Genomic DNA, 26,949 nt, shown 5'->3' with positions numbered 1-26,949 from the left:
GCGCTCGCCTCGCAGGTGCGGTATACTCAGTCTCGACGGCGGATAGAAGAGGAGCCATACTCTGACTCTTCAATATCAGACGCTTCAGAGACTGAGGACGAAGTCTCATTGACACTCGAGACAGCCGCACCGAAGTGGAGCATACTCTCGTTCCGCCCTTCTCTTATTGCAGAACCCCCATCTCCTCCCCCTGAGGGCGCCAACCAACAGGACTTCACCAGCAGAGAGGGTAATTTTCTCCGGAAAATTACGTTCTCTGCAGAACACTTAGCTAGCGCTAACCAAGATCTCGACCATCGGGTACCAGATAGTGTAGACTTTTTTGCACTCAACAATGCAGTCTATGATGTGGCTCGAGGGTTTACTCAGGGCAGACGAACACCTGTCAATCCTGAGTTAAGCCTGAAAAGATGCATCGAACAGATTGCAATTAAGATCAAGAAGGCTCGACAGGGTGCATCTCGTATTCAGAGTGTGATGGATCACTTAAATACTCACAGGCCTTATACGCCAAGAATTCGGCGTATCGTGGCGAGTATCAGACGTGAACATCACACTTTGAATACCGCCGTGTTACTGATCCTAAAGGAAAGAAGCACAGGCAAAATAAGATCGCTAATGGCCATTAAAAAGTCATTAGCGAAGTGGTACAAGCGGCGAAGGGACAACAGATTGTTCCAATCTGACCCTTCGCGCTTTCTTAAGCCGCAAGCCCCTGTCACTTATGAGCCTCCGAGTGCAGAAAGAGTCGAAACCTACTGGACCGAAATATATGGTCGCGCTAGTGCGCTAGATGTAGACACTCCAGCCCTTCAACTTTTCAGAGAATTCTGTGACGAACATCTATCACGAATTCCTGAAGAGTTTTAACGAGTTAGCATTGATGAGATCTGGAATGCTCTAAGAGGCACAAAGAACTGAGCTGCCCCTGGGCCGGATGCAATCCCCACCTTCTGGTAGAAGAAATTGACACCATCCCACCAGCATCTGGCTCGTATCTTCTCAGAATATCTAAGAGGAGATATGCCCATTCCTGGCTGGCTCGTTGAAGAGCGCACTGTGCTTATTCCTAAAAGTGGTGATCTGTCTAATCCCAAGAACTACAGGCCTATTGTATGTCTGAATACTCTCTACAAATTATTTACGAAAATTTTGAACGAGAGGATTTTGACTGCAATAGAACCTGTATGGAGATAGATAAACGAACAACGTGGCAGCAAGCGTGGCTTGACAGGTTGCAAGAAGATCTTGCTAGTAGACCGATGCGTCACAATGGACGCATACTACTACAAGCGCAACGTGTCAATGGCTTGGGTGGATTACAGAAAGGTATTTGATACAACATCGCAGGAGCTTTTCCGATACTTGCTCGAATGCCTTTCAGTACCCCCACAAATAGTAAGATGCATCGAACATCTGATGCCGCTCTGGAGGACACGTTTCACCGTAACATCTGGTAAAACGAGAGTGTCCACCAAAGCAGTGCCATTTAGGAAAGGCGTATACCAGGGAGATACCCTGAGTCCTCTTCTATTTTGCATCTCACTGCTGCCATTATTTGTCACTCTACGCCGAACGCCTGGATATAAAGCTGGACGAGTCTCCGACCGCGTACACAAAGTCACACATCTATTTTATATGGATGACTTGAAAGTGTACGCGGCAAGTCCTGAGAGACTCCGAACAGCCCTAGAGGTTGTTTCCGGGTATACCAGTGCAGTCGGCATGGAGTTTGGGTTGGACAAGTGCGCAGTTGCCCACTTAGTAAAAGAAAGATCACCGAACTGGAGTGATAATGTCGAGCTTACAGACGGGAGCATCATAAAACATCTGGATGCTGGAGAGTCATACCGATATCTTGGACAGGCACAATCTCCTTTGCAGGACGTGTCTGTCATCAAAGATACTCTCCGCAGTGAGTATAAGTAGCGACTTAAAAGAATATGAGGCTCTGAATTATCAGGCCTTAACAAAGTCAAAGCCACGAATATGCTCGCTGTCCCAGTCTTGCTATATTCATTCGGAGTTCTTAAATGGCTCCGAAAATAACTTAAAGAGCTAGACATTATCACGAGAAAAGTGATGACGTTATATCGAAGTCATCACCCGCGATCTTCTGTCCAACGCCTATACTTTCCCCGTGATCTGGGAGGGCGTGGACTACTAAGTTTGGAGTGTCTACATGAGAGGTTAGTGATAGGCTTAGCTTATGACATCTATGAGAGCTCTGATCCTCTTCTCAAGTTCGTGAACAGCTTTGAACTATTGGGAAGGAATGCGTTCCTATATAGAGCAGCATATCAGGCAGCGCAGAACCTCGGCTCAGTTTTCAACCCTAGCAGCCCAGACGGTCTAAGGCATTTGCAATTGAAAAGAGGGCAGCGAAAGGTCGATATAAAAACAACCGAGCAGTTAAAACTGTTCGACGAACATGTGGCAAAGTCCGAAGGATTCATTATGGCCTGCCAAGATGGTGTATTTTCCACCCTCGCCTATCGGCGGGATGTAATGCACGAGCAACTCGAGGACACAAGATGCCGAGTTTGCCGCGGTGATGTAGATGAGACGCTATTTCATGTATTATCGGCTTGTCCGATATTAGCGCGCTCAGCCTACACCGGCATAACGCTGCCCTAAGAGTGCTGTATTACCACCTTCGGCACTCTTACGGAATAGACGAGACACCAGTGCTGCCCTATGTGTCCGGTGAAATTGAGTCAGTCGTTGAGAACGGGAGAGCAAAAATTCTTTAGAATTACCCACTCTCTACGCCTCAACGCATTGAACACAATAAGCCAGATATTACTCTTTTTGACCATACCACCAAGCACGTATAGTACATTGAGTTCTCAGCCCCGGCCGAGACAAATATACGTGCAAAAGAAGAGAGTAAATAGGAACGCTACAGAGAGCTCATGGAGGTCATGAGAAACGTCCATCACGAATACACAGCGCACGTGATAGTCCTGGTGATCGGCGCCCTCGGAGGGATGAGGGACCGCTTTCTGACAGAGCTTCGAACAATACCAGTCTGCCGTAGTCAGGCTGAGATTCTCGCGGCTCGTATGCAGAAAGCGGTCATCCTTGGTTCTCTTCGAATCCTGAGACGACTGTAAATAATGACTGAACGGCTACAGCCCCGGCTCACCCTCAAATCTGAGGGAGTCGGGTAACTGCAGGATAATCCCGTCTGGTCAGGCCCCAGATGGGTCGGAGCCCTGGGATCCCTGGCCAGACACCTCTGACGAATTGCAAGATGAAAATAATAATAATAATAATAATAATAATAATAATAATAATAATAATAATAGTATTAATAACAATTCGATGAATGTTGAAACAATTTCAAATAATTCTTCAGGAATTGTTAATCTTAATAATTCTTTAAATTTAAATCCAAATTTAATTGAATCGGTCTCATCGTCTTCCATCGGAAATTCGTTATCTTTCGCGAAACCGGCAAAATATGATAGGTCTCAGACATGGCAATCTTATTCACGTCAATTTGAGACCATCGCTCGATTGCATAATTGGTCAAAAATTCAAATTTAAATAAACAATTTGATAATGAAAATAATAATAATAATAATTTTAGACATTTCCGAGATAACAATAATAATTCTAATTTTTCTAAAAAGAATTTCAGGAAATTTGTTAATGGAAATTCTTCTCAAGGTTTTCAATGTTGGGTTTGTGGACAGAAAGGTCATTTAAGAAATAATTGTCAAGTTCTTCAAGCTGTTCAAGCTAGTTTGAGAAATAATTCTCAAAATATTGGTAATTCTTCAAGGAAATACGCTTCCAAAAAAAAATTTCGTCAGAATTAAATTATAATTTAGTTAGTTCTTCGAAGATTCACCATGCTTCCCCCGTTCGAAGGACAGAAATTGAGTACCTCGCCTCGTTGGGCATAACTCTAGGAAATTATAACTCTACTCTTTTCACGATGGCATTTCCCGGGACGCGTATACCTGCACTTAGAACAGGCACAGGGATACACGTAACAAGCCCGAGGCCTTACAACCACTACGAGTCCGACTTCAATTGGCCAGTTGTACGTAGGCCTACATGTCATATTTTGACTTTGCAGCACCAGGCACAGGGCTTGGAATTTGGCCTCCTGTAGTACCAACTTTATTCGCTTTGGTCGGTGGTCGCTAACCCGTCTCGCGCTCAGCGTGTTCGACGTGCCCACATTCAGACTACCATATAGGGCAGTACGAAAAACCTTTACTTATACTTAAAGGTGAAATTAATGGTAAAAAATGTAATATGTAGTTGACACTGCTGCTGATATTACGGTTGTTAATTCTTCTCTTTTTAATGAGAAGTTTACTAGAGCAAATAATTCTTCTCTTTTTATTTTTATAGTCTCTTGTGATAAATTTGATTTCGATTTTCTTCAGACTATGGAAATTAAGATTTTAAATGTTAAAATTAGTTTAGAGGTTGTTTTTGCTCAAATTTATGAAGAACGTATTTTGGGAATAGATTTCTTAGTTAAATCAGATTTGTTTGGGAAATTTATGGAAATTCTTCAAAAAAAATTTCTTACTAATGATAAAGTTGTTTCAATTAATAAAATTTTTCTGATTTAAATGATCTTCCTGAATTTATTTAAGATTTGTTTCATAGATTTTCGTAGTTATCAGATGAGAAAAATGTTTTATAGTCCGAAAGCCGGCAATCTTAAAAGTCCCGTGATTGCGGATTTGCAAAATTTTCATATAAATCGATAGCTTTTAGTTATAAGAACAAAATGCACTTAGTATGCGTTGATTTAGTTGGCCGAAAATATTTAAAAAAAATTAATTATTAAAAAAAAAGCAAAAATGTTTCCCCGTCATCGTGAATTTTGATTAAAAATGGTGTATTCAATGGGAGGCTGTGAGATTTAACGGAAAAAAATTAGCTTACCAATTTTATCCAGCCGAAAGGGTCCGGGTTACTTATTTAAAGGGTGTGATTAAGGGATAAAATTTCCCCATGATTCCGGAAAACTTTTTTTTTTTTTAATTTGTTCTTTTTTATGTGAACTTCAAAAATATCTTGGTACGTGTACCTCAAAACGGCGGGAAATATCAGGCATACCAGTTTAATTCTATACGGGCTCGATTCACATCAATAATAATAAGTCTTAAATTAAATTATTCTACTTTGTAGTAAGTATCTATACAATATAATAGAATATGTTATCTTTATCTTAGATTTAAAGTTGGAAAAGGATAAATATGATCAAAGGAAATATAGGGAAATTTTTATTTGAGGTCATTTTTTTTTTAATTGATTATAATATCGTTATATATTTATTAATTTAAGATAACACAATAAACAATTGTTTTCACCAAAGCAAAATATAGTTATTATTATTCATCTAAACTATCATCGTCACAATTATAATGTCTCTCATCCTCCGATTCGTCACATTCTTCATCATTTTCATGTTGAGTCAGAATTTCTTCTACTTTTAATGGTGCCGCTGGGCCGTTATACCACAATGGTTTGAGTTTATGATTTTCAGTTAATTGCCATCCACATTCGGTCGGGTCATATGAAATACATGATGGTTCCGTAAGATTTTGCCACATTTTATTAACAAATATTATGCGTAAAATTTTTTGTGATAAGGTTTTTCAGCACAGCGGAATATTACTAGAATTAAAATTCATCGTGCCTTTGTAAAATTCTTTTTTGTCACTAGTCCTTGCAAAGAACTTCAAAAATAATTCAAATCTTGCAGCATTCACATCAATATGTTCTACATTGTACATTTTATTAGTGAATCGTTGTATTATGTGTGTTTTTTCTTTATTAGTAATGTCTTGTGGATCGGCCAAATGCTCAAAAACATTTTGAAACTCTTCATTTTGTATCAATAAATTGTATGGTTTTATTTTTTCTTTACGAATAAAAGCCGCTGTATAATCAGCGTGATTTGGCTGATTAAAGACGAACAATAAGTCAGCCATTTCAGATAGAGATTCAATATATAAATTGAAGTTGCTTGTCTGAATACTTCTTGAAAATCGAAAATATATATTCATCAACTTTACATATTGAATATAAAATTGTGCAGTTTTTCCATGTTGTCCTCATGTGGATTTAATAAATATCTGATATTTTCCTAATAATTCTTTTAACGCAATTGGTATAATCATATCAGTATTACATTCTGTCGGAGTCATTTGAATGTTTATTAAATTGTTAACAAATGAATCGTTAAGTAAATCTTCATTCTCATTTATAAATTCCTCGAAATGTAGTAACTGGAATACACCGGCAATAATAGGGTAAAGTCTTTTACTTGAATCAACGCTTACCAAGTACATTTTATTTTTATAACTAAAAGCTATCGATAATATTTCTTCGAAAAATTCTTTCGATATTGGGAAGTGTAAAATTTTACAACATTTTATTAATGTTGGAAGTGCTCTTCCTATGAAACAAGTTTTTCGTCGTATTTCTTTACATTATAGGGTAAAAGTTGATACAGTTATGATAGAAAAGAAGGAACAGGATGCAATTGAACCTTCTTATGGTTCTTGGGCTTCTCCTGTTTTTCTTATTCCTAAAAAAGGTGGTGATATAAGATTTTGTGTTGATTATCGAAAGTTAAATGATGTCTGAGTTAAGGATTCTACTCCAATTCCTCATCAAGAAGAAATTTGCTCGATGGTTTTCGACTATTGATTTAAAAAGTGGATATTGGCAATTTGAAGTTGCTCCGTAAAATAGACCTAAAACTGCTTTTTGTATTGGAAGTAAACTTTGGCAATTTAAAATACTTCCTTTTGGTTTATGTAATGCTCCTGCCACCTCTGTAAAACTTATGAATATAGTTTTACAAGGTCTCCTCGGCAAAATTTGTTTAGTTTATTTAGATGATATAATTATCTTCAGTAAGAGTCTTGATGAATATTTTATTCATCTTCAAAATTTTTTTGAAAGACTTTTACAATCAGGGCTTTAAATTAATGCTGAGAAATTTATATTTTTTCAAAAACAGAAATTATTATGTTACTAGAAAAGAATTGTTAGCTGTTGTTATTGCGAGTAAACATTTTCGTCATTTTCTCCTCGGTAAACGATTTACAATTAGATCTGATCATGCTTTTCTTAGCTGGTTACTATCTTTCAAAAATCCTAAAGAACATGTGGTTCTCTTCGAATTTATAATGTTGGTTCCCCTTATGAAAGGGTTGCCATTGATATTTTTGGTCCTCTTACTAAAACCTCTTCTGGAAATAAATTTTTATTTGTTGTTACAGATTATTTTCATCATTATCATCAAGCTTCTACTATTGCTGAGGCTTTAGTAACTCAAATATTTTGTAGATATGGTGTTCCTATTGAAATTTATTCTGATCAAGGTCGAGAATTCGAATCTGAAATCTTCAAGGAGGTGATGAGTCTTTTTGGTATTAAGAAGACAAGAACTACATCTCTTCATCCTCAATCTAGTGGTTTAATTAAAAGGTTGCATAAGACTATTCTTCAATATTTACTAAAATTTATTAATAAAAATCAATAAGATTGGGATCGTTGGATTTCTTTATTTTTATTGGCCTATCGTTCTTTAAGACATGAAACTACTGAGTACTCACCATCTTTGTTGATGTTAGGTCGTGAATTTAGGTTGCCTATTAATCTTCTGAAGGGAATTAATCCTTCAGATAATTCTTCGGAGGATAATTCCACAACTGATTTTGTTTTTAATCTCCGTGAACAATTAAAGATTGTTCACGATAATGTACGTGATAAGTTACAAATTAAATCAGAAAAACGTAAGTAAATGTATGATTTGGAATTGAATGTTCTTTCTTTTGATGTCGGTCAAAAGGTTTGGTTATTTTTCCCTAAAATAGCTGAAGGAAAATGTCCAAAACTTCATATTTCGAATTCATAAAATTCCGAATGGTCATTTGAAAGTTGTTCATGTGAATAGACTCGCTCCTTATGAAGATGATTAGTTATTTTGACTTTTTCTGGATTCCTAATTTCTGTTGAATTCAAGGTTTTTGTAACTTCCAGTCTGAGGACGTTGGCTCTCATTGACCATTTGATTTTTCATTTAAACTTACTATGTCTGTCCTGGAGCGCTCTCGTGGAGTTACTATAGGATATATACAGTGGGAGTGTTTGTATCGTTAACCTTTTCTTCATTAATGGCCAAAATGAATTTAAATTAGGCACTAGGTGTCCATGGTACCCTATGAATTTCGAATAGTTGATTTAAACTATTAAACCTATGTTTTTGAAAATTCCTTGCAAGGTGGATTATTGATAATTATAATTTTTGTGATTTTAAGAGTCTGATATGAATAGGATGTATAGTCGGTTATCAATTCGGAGAAATGTTCTCCAAGAGGTGAGACCATTCAATTAAATAAACACGGAATTTGAATTCAAATTAATGATTTGTTATCAACTTTGATGCTGCAGTAATTCTTAAAATCTGTCTAGATCTCCCTCTTTTTGGCCTCCGAGATTCTTGGTATTTCCAGCTCTTGTAAATTTTTATTCTATACTTCCCGGATTCTTTTCTATGGAAAAGGAGGAAGGAAAGAAGAATTTTTGAAGTTTTAAATTTTAACTGACGAACTCTTAGTGTTTAAGATTTTCTTTGAATTGTATAAAGTTACGTTATTAGTTAATTTAGATTATTTTAGCCTGTTTTGGAGGTTTTTACCCGCCGCAGAATTTTCCCCTCCTGAATAATTTATTTTATTCATTTTTAAGCAGGCAGAGTTGAAAAGTGGCAATATTGGGATTTGGGGCAAATGATTATTTTTTTTATCATTTTAATTTTAAATAATAAGTTTCATTTTAGATTTTATATGCTAATCATTTCAGCTTAATCCAAATTTTTTATCTATCTACTAGAAATTACCAGAAAGAGCTTTCCAAGTATTGGAAAAAATCATCAAGTTAACATTTCACACAGACAAATAGTTCAAAATAATTGTGTTACATCAAAAAAGATATCACGATTACAGTTTGCTAAAACTTTATGTTTCAACATCCGGAATTTGCTTTCGCATTTGATCTAGTTTACTATTGTTCGAAAAATATATTTTATTTTCAATGAAACTTCAGCCATTTCGATACATATAAAAATTACCGCAACAACTTTTGTTATTTTTCATTGGTAAGGTATAACTTTGCAAATTTTTTTCAGTATCACGGAGCTTACCTTTTTACTTGTTTCTGAAATGATATTCATCGTTACCATTTTCGAAATAATCCTAACAATCAGCTGAATAAGATAACTTTCGTAATATTCACATCCCGGATTCACCTTAATGGGGCACATTACTCGATTTAACTTAACTCTTGAAACGAGTATAACATTTGAAAAACATTAAGAGAACACATGATTCCAGATGACTGAATATACTGGGGTTAGTTATCTCATAAATTATCACACACGAGGGAAATCATGTTCACTGATTCTCACAAATTTTTTCTCTAAATCAAATGTAATCATTTCGACATTTATTACTTCTTACTTTAATCTCCTCTGTGTTTCCGGAAAACTTCGTCTGTGTCTCCCTTAATGATAAAAAGTTGGGAATGTGTTGATAGTTAAGATTCTTTTTTTATTTTTTTTCGGACGATTCTTTTTTTCATAGTGTGCTGGAAAATTATAAACCACAAGGCAAGGATTATAAAGAATGGAAATAATCTTTTTGGTTGAAGTTCAAAGAGACAAATCTTGATTCTCTAATAGCGTATTTAAGAAAAGATCCATTTTTGTGATCAAAAAAAATTTGTAAATTTTTGACTATTATAGTCATCAACCTAGATACTTAATGTGGTCGATACTTCAGCACGAAGCTTATCCTTTCAATTATAATTAATTGACATGAAAAAATATTGTACATGGTAACTCCGAGATGGTCCACACTCGTGTGAAATTCATCCATTTGATATGTGATACATGCGTAACGCTATTAACAAACTATATTATATATGTAAATTTTTCACAAACTTTTATGTGTATTCAAAGTGTTTACAAAATTAATATAATTCATTTACGGCGTATAATGCCTTGCTTAGCATGCAAAATAATAGTATCAATTTCATTTTAAATGTTTCGAATTTTAATGATCTTCAAATAACTATTACCCGTGTAAAGAAATTCGTTTCGAAGACATGCTGCTGAAGTTCTATATCTCTATCCCCCCGCTGAGACGCAGTGGATTAAATTGAGAATTATTTTTAAATAATTAACGAAAATCATAAGCAAAATTTTTGCTATAAAAAAATAAAAATACAAGATTGCAGTAAGGTTGAGGAAAAAAATTAAAAGAAGGGATTAATTGGAGGAATTAATTGTTTATAAAAATTAAATATAAGAATTTCTGAAAAAAATTGAAAAATTTTTTTCATCTTCTCCAGATGAAATTAGAAAAGTTTGCTAAAAAAAGTTTTTTCAAATATTAATAACTTCAGCCCTTAAATAGGAGTAAGGGTTACAAAAAACGGGTTTTTGATTTTTTTCGGGAAAACAAATTTCTTTTAAAAAATGAGATAGCCATTTGTAGAACAAGAAAAATCCTATCCGTTCCGAAAATGGCAATAAATCGTCCAAAAACTGTTCAAAAGTACAGATGTGCAAAGTTAAGTGAAAAAAAGGGCGTTTACAATAGCATAGGAGATAAAAAAATGAATGTTTTTTAAAACTCCAACGGGAAATTGTTCAGAAAACAATTCTTAACATTCCAGAATTTAAAAAAATTTTTTAAACAATAATTAATGTTTTGTTCCTATCTATCAATTAAAAAAGCCCTCAACTTATGAATAAGTTTGTACTAATAATAATATTACATGATTGAAAATTCTAAAAAAGATATTATAAATTTCATTGTCTTACAGAACAATTCATGTATTAATTCAATTGTTTGATTATAAAAATATTTTCTTGCTTCATCCACTAATAACACTGATGTACTTTTATCTTAAATAATGCAGATAAAAACTTATTTGAGACACAACAATTCTTAATTAAACATAATTTTCACTTATTTTTTACAATAACACCTTCACACTTAATAGTTTTTTCTTTTACGAAATAACAGTTTAAAAGAATTCAGATGTTGTCCCTTCAATTTCAATAAACTGGTATTCAAGGAAACAATACACACTCGATATTCACGGAACTATAAACTGTCATTTAGTAGAAGAAATAGTTATTAAATGTAAAGGTGATATCTCAAAAATGAATGAAAATTATGTTCAATTAACATTTATTTTGCTCAGATAAATGTTCACTCGCATCAGTAAAATTGGTGTGAATGGCATACTAGTGTTATAGGTAGAGAAGATAGTTTTATTAACGATTATGAGAATAAATCAAAAAAGCTGTAAGACAATGGGATCAATATAAACTTCTTCGTATTTTATGATTTTCAATAATTTAATATGAAGATTCGTATAAAAATTTAATCATAGTGTTCATTTTATAATCTAGGTTATAAAAAATGAAATTTTTAACAATGTAAGATTATATATCATAATAACAGTAAATTGTACATTATAAATAGAATAAATAAATACATTTTTCTTGGTGATCAAATTACATTAGATTAATTTTGAATTATTTGAACAGAACTCTTTTGGAATTCCGGAGAAATATTTTCTCTTTTACATGGGATATATTATAATTTTTTGAACGAATATTCCATTTTTTTTATCATTAAAAAAGAAAATACATCTGATTCCAGGCGTACGTGGATCTTGTGAAAGCATGGGGTTGGAAGAGTTTCACTATAATTTATGAAAATAATGAAGGATTAGTACGACTACAAGAGTTATTAAAAGCTCACGGCCCGAGTGAATTTCCTATTGCGGTTAGACAGCTTGGAGAAGGCGATGACTACCGGTAAGTTAATTATCATGTTTATTATAATTCTAAAATAACAATGAGACGACAATTTGTCGGACTAAAGTTATATTTTTACTTCCATAAGCACAGTCCAAAGTGAACACAAGAAAGGATAAAAGAAACTGAGACTTTGGTGGTAAATGGACGTTCCACTGTGCTTTAGTACAAATACTTCTGAGTCTTTTTCCTTCTGAGACTTTCATTCGAGTTTACTAAGTGGAACATACGTGTTTTAGAGACTTCTTATTTCTCCTGGTAGACACAAGTAAACTACACGATAGTATTCTTTGCCATCTATTATATTCACTGTAACAACGTAGAAACAAGAAGGGAACACGTATGTTGTAGTTTTGAAGCACTCCAGGAGAATTAAATGATAGTATTTTCGTTGAGGTATTGTCGTTTAATTGCACACAAATATTTGGGATCTTTGATTTATCAAGTTTTTATACCCTAACTATTACGTCAGACTTTCAACCACGTATTTAATCTCGCATTCCCCCATGATACATTCATTCGACTTTGTTATAAAAAGTCAGTAACATTGAACGCTCTTAGGTTGGTAGGGTCTTCTGACATAAGCTTTATAGAATTCTAGAGGTTTTTTGTGCACTCGAGAAATTTGTTTTAGTTAGAAATTAAGAATAATTTAAACATAATTTAAGTTTGATTCCTAGTAAATATTTCAAAACAGAAATAGAATAATTGTACTTTGCGCCTCCTCCGAAGATCACCATGTAGTACCCCTGCCTAGTGCCCTTTCAAGCCACATTTTTTAAAGTAATTTTTAACTTTACCTATTCCCGCGTGTTGGCGATCGTCCCAACGGCTAGCATCCATGTTCCTCATTCCTTTTTCTTGTGCCCGAGTAAAGCCACGTGCATATTGAAATTAATTGAAGTAAGATGGGAAGGCGTCGCTACAGGTCGGATAGTGAAAGAGATTCTCGTATTGAAAGAAGACTGAAAAGATTAAAAAGAAAATTGCTCGAGCAAGAGCGAGATTTGGAGTATTTGTAACATAAACGTAAGTATAACCTCACTTTTGTTCTAGAGGCAGCCAGAAGGAAGACGGTTGTATAACTTTATCACTCGTTCAAGTAACGATATTATTTACGTTCAAGCAACGATATTATTTACGTTCAAGTAACGATATCATTTACATTTAAGTAAAGTTCCGCAAATAATTTTCTGACAAGTTCAGAGGGAGGGAACAAGTTTGTCTAGAAACAAAGAGAACAAGTTTTCTCTAAATGCAGGAGAACAAGTTTTCTCTAAACACAAGAGGACAAGCTTCCTCAAAAACAAGTTATTATTTTGTTAAGCACAAGTCGGCTTTATGGTCAAGGACTATTAAAATCTTTTATTCTGTAGGTAAGAGAAGCCGGAAGGAGAGGCGTTATAGGAGCAGATCAAGTGATTCTTCGGATAGCAGTTGCTATAGACGACCACATCGGCGATCTGCTGATCGAGGTTCAAGTTATAGTTCATCATCATCTTCAGGCCATGGCGGTGATAGCGAAGAAGAGGTCCATCATCTTCGGAAAAATAAAATAGCTGATCCAAGTAAAACAAATGATCAGACAGAGAAACAAGATCCCAAAGAGAACGGTCAATCAATAGATCCTCAAAATAAAGAAGCAGATACTTCGTCAGTAGATCATTTAGACGTAGAGTTATTGGAAGCTTTAGGACCATGCCTCAATATAAAAACAAAGCGTTGCCCTCCTATACATCAAGATATTTTAGATCGTTGGGATCCAATATTGCAAGTTGGTCTTCCTAAAGAAGAATTGGAGAAATTACTAACAAAGTATGAAATTCCAGAAAATTTAGGAGCATATGAAGCTCCCAAGTTAAATACTGGAGTGGAGAAATCTATTGAAGCTCCAATTATAAGCAGAGACTCGAAAATTGCTGAAAAACAACAAAAGGTGACAGTCTGTCTTGCAGCTTTAGGCGGGTTAATTGAAAAGTTGTCCAAGGAAGAAGTACCGAAGAAAAGCTTGGTGGCAACGCTAAGAGATGTAACACGGTTGCTTGTAGATCTTCAAAGGAATAAAACATTAACACGTCGCCTTATTATAGTATCAAATATAAATCCGGTCATGAAGGATACACTAAGGAAGACTAAACCAGATGAATGGTTATATGGAAAGGAGTTTGGTGAAACGCTTAAGAATGTAAAGTTATTAGAAAAATCCGCAAAGGAATTGAAACAGATAAAAAAGAATCAAGAAAGGCCTCAAGCAACTAAAGCTCGATATCCTGCAAAAAACTTGAGACCGCCTCCTCGGCATATGACGACACGTCAGATGGGGACGGGGGGGGGGCAGTATCGACACAGCAGTCAGCAGCAAAGGCCATCCAGTTACCGGAAGTATTCGAGGACATCAACATGTTCGTCTCACAAGAGACACTAGTGCCACCATCGGTGAGTATGTCAGCAGGCAGACTAAAAATGTTTGTCCCAGTCTGGGAAGAATTTTGCTCTGACAGAGTAGTCTTAAAATGGCTCGAAGGTTATGTCATTCCATTCGCCCAAGAGCCAGTTCAAGATTTAGAACCAGCAGAAGGACCTTGGTCAATAGAGGAAAGAAAGCATTTATTAGAACATATTAGTAATTTAATGAATAAAGGAGCTATTGGAAAAGTCACGGAATGTGAAGGTCAATTTTTCTCCAGCATATTTTTGGTTCCAAAACTAGACGGTTCAAGTAGACTAATACTGAATCTGAAAAAATTGAATGAATTCATTAATACGGAACATTTTAAGCTCGATGATATTCGAACAGCTCGGCATCTTTTGACACCCAATTGTTTTATGGCATCAATAGATTTGAAAGATGCTTATCATTTGATATCAATAGCTGATTATTCGAAAAAATTCTTAAGATTTAAATTTAATGGTTGTATTTATGAATTTAACTGTTTGCCTTTTGAGTTAAATACAGCTTCTTACGTATTTACTAAGATAATGCGTCCAGTGGTTACCCTTTTGAGAAGTCAGGGATTTACTTCAGTAATTTATCTTGATGATATTTTGTTACTGGGCGGTACAGTAGAAGATTGTAAGGATAACATTGTTCAAACAGTTTGCTTACTTGAAAAACTAGGTTTTATCCTCAATAAAGAAAAGAGTCAGTTAATTCCACTTCAAAGACAGAAATTTTTAGGTTTGATATTGAATTCAACACAGATGAGAGTAGAACTTTCATATGATAAGAGTATAAGAATGTTAAATGCTTTAAAAGAATTTCAAGTTGGGAAAAGGTATAAAATCAGGGATTTTGCCTCGATCATTGGTACCTTGGGAGCATGTTGTCCTGCAGCAAAATATGGATGGAATTATATGGAGGATTTGGAGAGGGAAAAGTTCCTAGCCTTGAGACGTTCTAATGAAAATTTTAACTCTTATCTGACTTTATCAATAGAAGTAGAGAAAGATCTTAACTGGTGGAAAAAGAATATAATGCATATTTACAGACCAATAACCAGTCATGATTATTGTATTGAAATTTTCTCAGATGCTTCATGTACAGGCTGGGGAACAGTATGTGGAGGAGAATCTACACATGGGTTCTGGAAGTTAGATGAACGTGCATTACATATAAACCTTTTAGAGCTGAAGGCCGCCTTTATGGCTTTGAAATCTTTCGCTGGAAATTTGGAAAACCGCGATATTCTATTTCGTATCGATAATACCACAGACATATCATATATAAATCGTATGGGTGGTATCCAGTTTCCGGGCTTAAATAAAATTGCTAAAGGGATATGGCAATGGTGTGAAAAAAGAAATTTATGGATATTTGTGTCCTATATTAAATCCAAGGAGAATGTAATTGCTGATTATGAATCTAGACAGCAAGAAACTGAAGATGAGTACAGCTTGTGTCAAGAAGCTTTTGACATGATATGTAGGAAGTTTGGACGACCGGAAATAGACCTGTTTGCCAGCAGAGTTAATGCAAAATGTCATCAATATGTATCATGGAGGAAAGACCCACATTCTGTGGCAATAGATGCCTTTACACTGTCATGGTATGATACCTTTTTCTATGCTTTTCCTCCGTTTTCTATAGTTCCTAGGGTTATGAAAAAGATCATTAATGATCATGCCAGGGGAATCTTAGTTATCCCGTATTGGCCAAGTCAGCCTTGGTTTCCTTGGTGTTATAAACTTTTTGAATCTGAACCAATAGTGTTCAAACCACGAAATGATCTTTTACTTTCTTCCAACAGGGAGCTACATCCACTTTGGTCGCAACTTTCCCTGGTGGCCGGAATCTTATCGAACAAGTATTTATAACAAAAGGGATGTCTTCAGAAACAATAAAAGTTAATTTGGCTTCATTATCAGATTCTTCATGGAAGCAATACGATGTTGGACTGAAAAAATGGTGGATATTTTGTCGGTTGAATAAAATAGACGTCTTTGAGGCTGATACAAATCAAGTTTTATTGTTTCTTACGCATGAATTTGAAGCTGGAGCTTCTTATGGATCAATAAATTCCTTTAGATCAGCAATATCGTTGATTTTAGGACCTCAAATTGGTGAAAACTCAGATATTCGGAGGTTTTGTAAAGGAGCTGCGAAGTTAAGACCATGCTTACCAAAATATAACAAAACTTGGAATCCTCAGATAGTTTTGGATCTAGTTGCAAAGTAGTGGCCTCATGATAAGATTACACTTGAACAATTGTCTAAAAAACTTGCGGTTTTTTTGGCACTAACAACAGGTCAACGGACACAAACACTAGCTGCTATTGATATTAGGAATATTGAAGAATTAGATACACGAATGGAAATTAAGATTCCAGCTCGGTTGAAAACATCTGGCCGGGGAAGATTTCAACCAATCCTTACCTTGCCATATTTTACTGATAACAGCTGTATTTGTGTAGCTAAAACTTCAACAGATTATTTAAAAAGAACAGAGGTCCATCGGAGAGATACAGTTTCTTTATTTATTTCATATAAGAAACCTTATAAAGCTATTCATACAGAATCTGTAAGTCGGTGGATAAAATCTGTTCTAACTGAAAGTGGTATAGATACATCTATTTTTTCTGCGTATTCAACTCGCCATGCTTCAACATCTTCGGCGAAAAAACAAGGGATAAATATTGACCTCATCAGAAAAACAGCTGGTTGGACGGAATCGTCTCAAATGTTTGCTAAGTTTTATGATCGAATAATTATTGATAGCAGCGATCAGTTTGCTACAGCTGTTTTAAAGACGAGAAAGAAATAGTTTGTTGTGAACAAAAAAGAATAATGTTTGATTAAGGATAAGAAAATAATAAAGGAAGTTAATTTCAATTTTTTAGCTGGCCGTACTTCTTTCAACATCTACATGGTGATCTGAAGGCGGAGGCGCAAAGTACAATTGAATGATTAAACGAACTTACCTGTAAGTGAAGTTCTATCTTAATTGTACGGAGCGCCTCCTCCAAAGATCAGTCCCACCCTATTTGTCTCATTTTATCTAGCAATAACCCTCTGGATAGTACAGCAGCACTTTAAAGAAAATGAGGAACATGGATGCTAGCCGTTGGGACGATCGCCAACACGCGGGAATAGGTAAAGTTAAAAATTACTTTAAAAAATGTGGCTTGAAAGGGCACTAGGCAGGGGTACTACATGGTGATCTTCGGAGGAGGCGCAAAGTACAATTAAGATAGAACTTCACTTACAGGTAAGTTCGTTTAATCATTTAATTGTCATTTGTAAAGATATGACATTTAAAATGCAACTTAAAAATTATATTTTTATTCCAATGTCATATAATAGGATTTTATTTTATTTAAAAGAAGAACATCAAAAAAATTCCTTTAAAAAATCAATAAATTCTTATCGGTAAACAATTTCTTCAGCATATCAACTATTTTTATAAGAAAAAATCAAACCGTTTGTCGAAAGATCCTATAAGAATTTATGAGTAAGTAATGCCGTTTGATGTTCTGTCTGATTCTATACGATTGTATTAGAATAAATGTCATCAGATGGAGTAAGAACTTATTGGTAAATAATTTTTATTAATATATCGACTTTTCTTATAAAAAACTATGGGACCATTACTCACAAGATCCTGCTTCAACAAGTAAAATCACGAACTTACAGAATTCAGAACTTTCCTATTGACACAACTGAAAAGGGTTATAATGATTCTAAAAAACGGTTAGCGATTTTATAGAAAATAAAGAGTTTCTATAGGAAATGGGAGTAGAGATTTGAATAAGAAATTGATCGATTCAATAAGATAATCTGACTTAAAACATTCATGTTTATTTCTAAATGCCGCAAAAGAATTTAGCATTAATTAATAGGTTGAACTTTTCCAACAACTAATAGTAAATACCTACCAAAAAGCAAAATCCTAATAGAGAATATCGTGATGAAAAAATATTCTCATAAGATTTGAGAATGGAATGAAAGATCACATTGTCCCATATATTCTTATCAAGACTTGTACACCGCTTCTCGTTCATTCTGGTAATACTGAATCGTGAAATAGAAATACATTATTTTCCTATTTGTTCTTATAGTGTCTCATACGATGCTTCTTGATGATTCTCATATTCGTTCTCATTGGGACGTATAGGGTTGTCCTATCCATTCTCGTATCATAGTTTCAAATTTTTGTACCACCTGCAAGTTCTGGTTCATTCTTATAATTTTCTGATGTATTCTGACAGATTCTATTGGATTGTTTTATGAGGGAAGACTGTAGATCCTGCCCGGATTATATGACAGGTTTTGTTCAGTGAAAAATACATTTTATATATTGATTACAATGATATTTTTTATTCTACTTATATCAAATAGTACAAAATCGCAGAATAAAATGTTTGGTACAGTCAAAATTTCAATAAACTTTTGCACCAACCTATTAACTACACCTACTATATAAATTTTAATATTTTTAGTGTCAGTGTGGATATCTAAAATAAGTAATTTTTTCATTACCTATTCAATATTAACATTCAAATGATCAAAAACATAACACAAATCTAAAACAAGTGAAAGAACGAAAATGAATAGCAGTCTGATGCAGCTTCTTATTTATAAAGGAAAAATAAATCGCTTTTCGCAAATATCATAACTTGTAAAATTATTCAAAAAAATTCGCCGTTAATAAATATTCCAATACAGAAAAATTTTTAATACTTGTTAATAATTATTCTTGATCAGAAGATGAACTGCTCGATATAGTTCGTTCATTCCTTGTAGGTTCTTCATTTTGTTGTGGTTTTTCTTTAGAATTACGATCTTTGTGGCTTCCATCCCAGTCGTTAGAGTTGTTAATCATTTTACCAATATCTTTTTGAAATTGATTTTTATTGATTTTGTAAGATAAAGATTTGGCGAATTCACTTATAATGACATCTGTAATAATTACATAACTGCTTTATAAGAAGTCTGAAATTAGCAGGGAATTTTCATCAGTAATATTTATCTCACCATATAGACAAGAGTAGAAGGATATCGTTTATAATAAAAATATGCTTCACCACATAAATAAAAATCTCAACAAGTTAGGAGAAGAACACAAAAAAGCTAGAAAAATTATTTTGCTTGTTTTTTCTGCAAAATGTTTTTGACACTCGGACAATAATTTTTCCACTTTTTTTCCAGAAGTTTTTGATCCTTTCAAGCGATAGTGCTTTTCAATACTTTTTTAGTTTTCTTCATCATTATCAGTATTATCAGTCGTGACAGCAAAACGTTTGACTTGAAGTTTATCCAACCTTTGGAGGCCAATAACATATGTATCCATAAATGAAGTATATTGAACAGAAAATCAATATAGTCCAGTAACGGTGCAATTAAAAATAGGGGTATTAGCGAATTCAACCTCCCATTTTAAACCGAGGTTATTTTTGAGTAAAATCGCACGAGAATTTTGAAAAAACTATTCGTAAGCCAAAAAAATGTACGCGTCATTGAGTTTTTTTGATATAAACAATTTTTGCCCGCTCGAGTCCTCACATTTTCATTAATAACTTTGCAGTTATGCAGAAATCGATGATACATCATAGGATATTTATTGTTCTTTACCGTCTAACGAAGATTTCTGTCATCTCACTTTTCTCATTTTCCACCTATTTTTAGATATATTCGTTTTAAAAAAATGAAAAAGATCGTGCTAACTATTTTACAGTTATCATGCCAATTTGTCGGAATTACAGAATTCTTTCCAATCGATCTCAAAACGATCTCTTAGCATAGTATCGAAAAATTTAATCGTTTTTCTTTTTTTCATATGTCTTAAATTATTTATTGTCAATATGCGTGTTGCTTCAAGTTTTAACTTTTTCCGATGAATATAATCTTTCACCATAATATTGTACAAGTAAAACAATACAAATACTTGATAGGGAAATATAAATCTTGATTCAATTATTTACACGAAGCAATAATTAGAGAAGAATATGTGATTCTTTCGAAAACGATAACTGTACTGCGTTAAATTAAAAGAAATATTTAATGGATTGAATAGGTATGTGAGAAAAGGAGGAAGTTTCTTCGAGCGACACAAGTCGTCAATATATATATATATATATATGGACATTAAATCTTGTTTTATCTATATATAAACCTTAGCGCGTAATATTTTAGATATCTAATATCGAATATCTAACATATGTTATACAAGTGATTCAAATTAGTCACTGACATATAGTGTAGTTTTTATTTTAACCGCAATCCTTTTCAAAGAATTATCACCCAAACTACACGAATATTTTTTTTTCATTTATAAAAATATTTTAACCAGTAAAAATTGTGAAAAATTTTTTCAAATAGATAGAAAATCATCATTACTCTTTTTAACAATGTTTGTCGATTTAATACAGATAATTATTTAAAAAATATGTAAATAGATAGTTAAAATATTAAAACAAATTTTTAATTAAAACAGCATAAAATGGAAAGCCAGTACTCAAAAAAAAAATTATTCAATTGAGTTTTGATATTTCTTTGTCAATGACAACTTTTACATTAGAAATTCAAATGATGGATGATTTACTCTCTTAGTGATTCAACATAAAGTGTATAGTAATCTATTAATAACTTGATTAATGATGTGGAAATTTTAACATAGCAAGTGTATCAATTGGCATATCACTTTAAATCTTTGATGTGTACCGTATGTTATCTACACCATCAAAAAGTTCCTCATGACTGATTAAGTGTACATTATAATTAAATTTGATCCCATTCACTATTACCTTGATTGGTCTCTTAACACTTATGTAACCCCAATTTAATGTTAAAAGTCGCTGAGATAGTGAATCCATTGCATTCTGTACAAAAAAAAGAAATTTCAATATATAAAATTGCAGTAAATATATCTGCATATATTTTATCGAACAGGATTCGAGAAAATTTTTATCTTTAACGTCTATGTTTCGAGCCATTATATTTTCGAAATTTAAACTAAAGACGAGTTTACAAACGAAGCTATAGGGATTTACAGAAGAAAAAAGTGTTAGATAAACAGATAACTGACTTTATAAAGTAGAAAAATGGATTTAGTTATTATTTAGAAATCGAGCTTCAGCTCAAATACATAATAAAACTTCACAACGTACACAGAACCATTTCTATGGAAAGGAATGATTATTGGTTCCAAGGTTTGAACCTTGACCTTTCAGTTACGTGCTCGATGTACTGCCGATTAAGCTATCTCAAACTCGTATACTTGTGGAGAATTTATTTCTGAAAAAAAGAACGACCCGGTGACCTAGTGGGTGCAGCATCAGCCTGGCGCGCCATGAGTAGCGGGTTTGATTCCCGGCCGGGATAAAATCATTTACAGTGAGTGTAAAAAGTATTCGTACAATTCGCCATATTTAATATTAATTAATTTTTCATAACAACAACGTAAATAAGGTTAAAAAAAAGTACATTATGTATTTTTTCAGAATTTTCTCTATTTATGTCTATTGGAAGTTAGGATGGGTATTTGTGAAATCAAGTACAAGTTGAATTTCTATTTAAAAAAATATATAACTTAGTTCTTTATTCTTATCACAAATTGCATTCAGAGAAAACGTCCTTACATTACAGATAGTCGTACAGAACTGACTAAAGACCTTAAACTCAAGTATTATTGAGGCAAAGAGATCTAAGCCTCTTCTCTATTTGTTTAAACATTACAGATGGTTATAATATATAAAACACATGCAATACTCTGAAGATAGAGTACCAAAAACTTGATAAAGAAAGAGTCCTTTGTATGACCCAAGTGTCTTAAGTCATAAAACAGGGTTAGGTCTCGGTTCTTCTCTTTAGAAATATGTTTATAACTAAGTGTTGAGTTCAACCATAAGTTTAATATTTAAAAAGCTATTGAATAAAATAAACAAAATATTAACTAAATAAGATTCATTCTTGTTCAGAGAATCCAACAATTTCTATGTTAAATATAATTGTAACATTAAATTACATCTGTTGCGAGAGGTTAATCGCAACCTGTCAGTTGGACTCGCTCTCGTGCTCAGTCGAGCTCACCCGATCCGCTCGCCCTATCCTAGCTATTGTTTCAGGGCTCGGTGAATCCTTGCTCTTCTTCTCCAACCTAGCCAATGACAGTTGCTCTATCATTGTGCTAGGTCTACCGACCATAAACGCTCAAGCGACGCTCAAGTACACGTGCTCGATTATCGCTCGTTCCTATTTTGCGAAACCTAGTAGTTTCAAGCTCTTGATAGATCCTATTAAGTCTCAATAAAGTTCAGTTAAGCTCGTACATTGTTAATAAGTCATTGTTAACGTGAAATATACTTTATTTTTGTAATAAAACTGATAAATAAGCTCAAGACAAGTGTCTTTTGTGTGTGTGCACCTCTCCTGACTACATCCTACGGCGTAGCTCAATCGCTATCGATCTTTTAGCTCTAAATAATAACAATAAATCAACTAAATCAATATTTTTCGGTTCTCTCAGAATACAACATCTATCTAAAAAATGAAAAAGAATTTAATCTAGGAAAATTACATTTAAAAAGTATTAAAACTGCCGACTGTGGAGGAGTTAGAAGGAGTTTTGGAACATTATATAAGAGCCACAGTGTTATATTTAGAGCAGTGTGTTTCGGATCATTATCTTATAATTATCTTTTTATTTTTTCAGTACTAGCAACCAGATTTTTCTTTAATATGTTAATATAAGCTTAGTGATTCATAGTACCGTCAATAAAATATAGATTCCCAACGCTAGCAGCATTTATACACCCCTGTACCATAACGTTTCTACTTCCATGCTTTATTGTAAGACAAAGATTTTCTTTTTCAACTCTTCATTTTTTTTTTCTTCACACTGTACATTGTCCATCTGACCTAAAAATGTTAAACTTACTTTCGTCTGTGAAAATTACACGATTCTAAAAACCCATGAGCATATTTTCATATTCATTTGCAAATTTCAATCTCTTTATCCTGTTGTTTTCGCTGACCCCATGTTTTCGACGAGCAACTCGACCATGAAAACCGATTTTCCGCAGGATATTCCGAAAGGACTCGCTGATACGTATTTTTAACTTCCCATTAGAAAGTTATTGAAATTGGGTCGATTGGTGAAATTTGAATTTTCGTCATATCTCCACGTTTCATGGTATTTACAAGCATACTGACCAATTTTTAGAATGATGTGTGTGTGTATGTACGTACGTACGTATGTATGGACTTCAGCATTTTTTTTCGTTTTTGATGTCTCAAAAACGGATTGAGATATCGACTTCAACCGATAATTTCCAATAAATAAAAGTTATTTCATAATATAACCTAACATTTGATTATGCTTTACCGTCATTCTACGTTACCATCGAGCCTAATCATAGTGGCTGCACCTCAATTGCGGACGAGGCGCAAAAATGGGGCAATAAAATTTCTCAGTTGCGGACGGGGTCTTGACCATCATAGTCTCAATTGCGGACGGGGTCATTTAGGGAATATTCAGGTACCAAAAAAGAATTTAAAATTAGCTCCGCCTGCAAAAAAATATGCGCCACCCTACAGATGACTTGAACGCCGATCGACGATCAAAATGTAAGACTTTTCTACATTATTTGAAGAACTTGGCAAGTTGGTTCTGCCCTCAAACACTTTTTGGGGGTGGTATTAGAAAAAGTAAGACTATTCTACATTATTTGAAGAACTTGGCAAGTTGGTTCTGCCCTTAAACACTTTTGTTAGAACGTGAGGTTTTCTGTAGGATATAGTTGTGGCCCTTAAAAGGGCCGTTTTTTGATTGGAGCTGCTGTCTAAGGAGCAGTATTCGGTAGGAATTTTTTGGACAAAGTCCAATCTAGAAATTATTTTTATTTCATATTTCAGCATGAGTTCTCGAAGAAAGTTCTCCTTTTCCTGGGTTTTTTTGGATGTCGTCGCTGAACTTCGAAGTTTAATATAAATATCGGTCTGAATCGATTTGAGTGCTTCTAAACATTGAAACAAATTAGGGTTCGCGGAGTTAAATATTGCATTTAATTTAGAATGAAATGACTCACAATTGTTTGTTGTGCGACGAGTTGTTTCGGAATGTTAAGCCCAAATTTCGGGAGGAAATGGCGAATTTGGTTCAGTATAGTTTTCGAGAACGTAGTCGCAGAAACCTACGACTCTTTTATCATCTGGAAGTATACTCATAATATCATCAGTGAAACAGTCACTGACTTCTTGAGCTGGTAAAAAAGGAAGTCCGAAAAATATTTTTAGGAAATTTGACAAATCATTATTTGTTCGGTACTCAGCAGCTAAGCCGAGATCTTGAATTTTACGCCACCAACTTTGGCCTAGATGAAACCGACACCCAATGATTTTTGAACGAGGGAAAACTCGATTAAGAGCTATATGAATGGATTTTTCGAAGTCTACGAGGATCAAAGATGGATTGAAAGACAAATTAAAAGCACCAATACGTTCAAGAATGATTTGAAAAGCTCGTTCATAAGTCGAGCTGGATTTGTCGGGCAAGAGAAAAAAAGCCAAAGGCATAAAAATATTTTTACGCAGACCGTGAATGATAAATACTTGTTTGAACGGTTTAGGACAACTGTAGAAAGTTCCGTCGATGAATATTTGGTCCATTTCTGACAGTGCCGATAAATTAATGGAAGTGGTAAAAAGTATAATGTTGGCTTTCCGGTCATTCGCGGAGAGTAAATTTTCACCCTTATTGCTGATGATTGCTAGTTTATCAACAGCATCATGGGTTTCTCCAAATGTCTTTGGAATTTTCGGGAAAATTGCCAGTCTGCTTCTCGAAAGATTTTTTCGTAGTTGCTGAAGATGACTAGTGATCAGAGTATCTACGTCCCTCGACTTCAGCTCCGTTTGAATTAATTTTGATGGACGAACAGAAACATCATCCATGGCCTTCCGTTTTAAGCTATTATTTAAATGTTGCACATTTAATCGAAAGAGATCTTCAGCTTTATGCGTGTGTCCGTCTCCGGATCTTTCCACGATGACGTTCGCATCCGTCATCTTGAGGAAGCTCTTGCACTGTTTGTTAGTGCAAGCCCAGCGCTGAAGATCTTTCAATGTTCTATGAAACCGGAATTTGAAGCCATCGATGACAATTAATGTTCGACCTTTCTCGCTCAGCACCGTCTCCATGATTCACCGAATTTTCAGACTCGATTGATGCATTTGCTCGGAGCTTTACTTGCATTTATTACAAGTAAAAAGTTTTCTCCGAACCAATCAGCATCACTTTTCCCACCTACTCCTCCCCACTTTTAGATTTTTGGACTCGTAGGAGGAGACAACACCAAAGACCATGGAAATTACCTGGAAAGACCCCGTCCGCAACTGAGACGGTTTATTGCTTTTCGTCCGCAACTGAGAAACAGCGATCATAGTATTTAGATGAGAAATACATATTCGTTTGCAGCTAAGGAATCATTCGTTGAGCCAAATAGATCTACTCTAATAAATAATTTCTCAACTGTTAACAAATGTTCATTCGATTTCTCTTTCAAATAACATATTTATTAGCTGCTAATAAATTATGTTAGATACAAAGAAATACTTCTATCAGTGTATCACATGTATTTGGATGTTTTCGAGAAACATTGATTATAACTATTTGAATTTGTTACAAACAGTTACTAATGGGAAGTTCGTCGTGTTAGCACAGGCAAAGTGTGCTAAGACCTATTTTTTTGTGTATATTTACATGCGTTAAGTTTACACCAAGACGCCGTATAGATTGTCTGCGAAAAAAGCGATTTCAGTTTTGTCTATCACTGGAAGTTCATTAATATAATAGAAAAACAGTATGGAACCTAGAATCAACCCTTGCGGTACTTCCGCTACGAAGTATCTTTCTGTTGAGAGTGTATCATCGACCTTGATTTAGAAGGATCGATTTGTAGGGCAGTTTTGGATTATTTTACATAGATAGGTTGGAAGTCTTATTTTAACAAGATTATGCACCAGGCTCTCATGACAAACTGTATCGAATGCTTTTTCCATATCTAATCGAGTCATAGCTGTTGATTTATTTATGTTGAAACGATTAGTGATAAAATTAGTGATCCTTTCTCGCTGATGCACTGTGTTTTTTCTTTCACAAAACCCCAACTGTTCTTGAATAAATATGTTATTTTTCAATTCAAAAGTTTCAATCCTGTTAAGTATTATTGCTTCGAAGATTTTGCTCATGGTAGGTAATAAACTAATAGGTCTATAGCTTTTTAGTGATGTCTCATCTTTGTTAGGTTTATGAAGGGCAAGGACGGTTGCCTTCTACTTGCTGTTAAGAAAATACGACAAAGCCAAGGGTTTGTTAATTATATACATTACTTGGACAATAGCTTTTCTTGGTAGGTTTTTAAAGATGTCAATCCAAATATGTCAAATTTCTCTTCCGGGTTCGTTGGATATATATTTCTTGAAACTTTTACGTCACCTAGATGAGAAAGCGATGAATGATAATCTTGCCAGACTGATAGATGTTCTGATGATAGAGGCTGATCTCATTACATGTTTTGTGACTATAATTGTGGCATGAATATCTTTCCATTCATGGAAATCGGTGTAACCA

The 26,949-nt window shown here is 34.2% G+C and overlaps 1 protein-coding gene across 1 annotated transcript in view; it reads left to right on the top strand.

Annotated features, from left to right (window-relative positions):
• KaiR1D (Kainate-type ionotropic glutamate receptor subunit 1D) overlaps positions 1-26,949 on the top strand; it is a 472,789-nt gene that overhangs the window by 313,464 nt on the left and 132,376 nt on the right. Inside the window, exon 5 of the mRNA XM_035088617.1 lies at positions 11,727-11,884. Within this exon, the coding sequence (XP_034944508.1) occupies positions 11,727-11,884 (158 nt within the window). The remainder of the gene's footprint in view (positions 1-11,726; positions 11,885-26,949) is intronic.

Source organism: Chelonus insularis, unplaced genomic scaffold (genome assembly GCF_013357705.1).
Source record: "Chelonus insularis isolate UGA/USDA-ARS -01 unplaced genomic scaffold, ASM1335770v1 contig_55_pilon, whole genome shotgun sequence".
In the NCBI taxonomy this organism is placed as follows: domain Eukaryota; kingdom Metazoa; phylum Arthropoda; class Insecta; order Hymenoptera; family Braconidae; genus Chelonus; species Chelonus insularis.
This window is presented reverse-complemented; position numbering and strand designations above follow the sequence as displayed.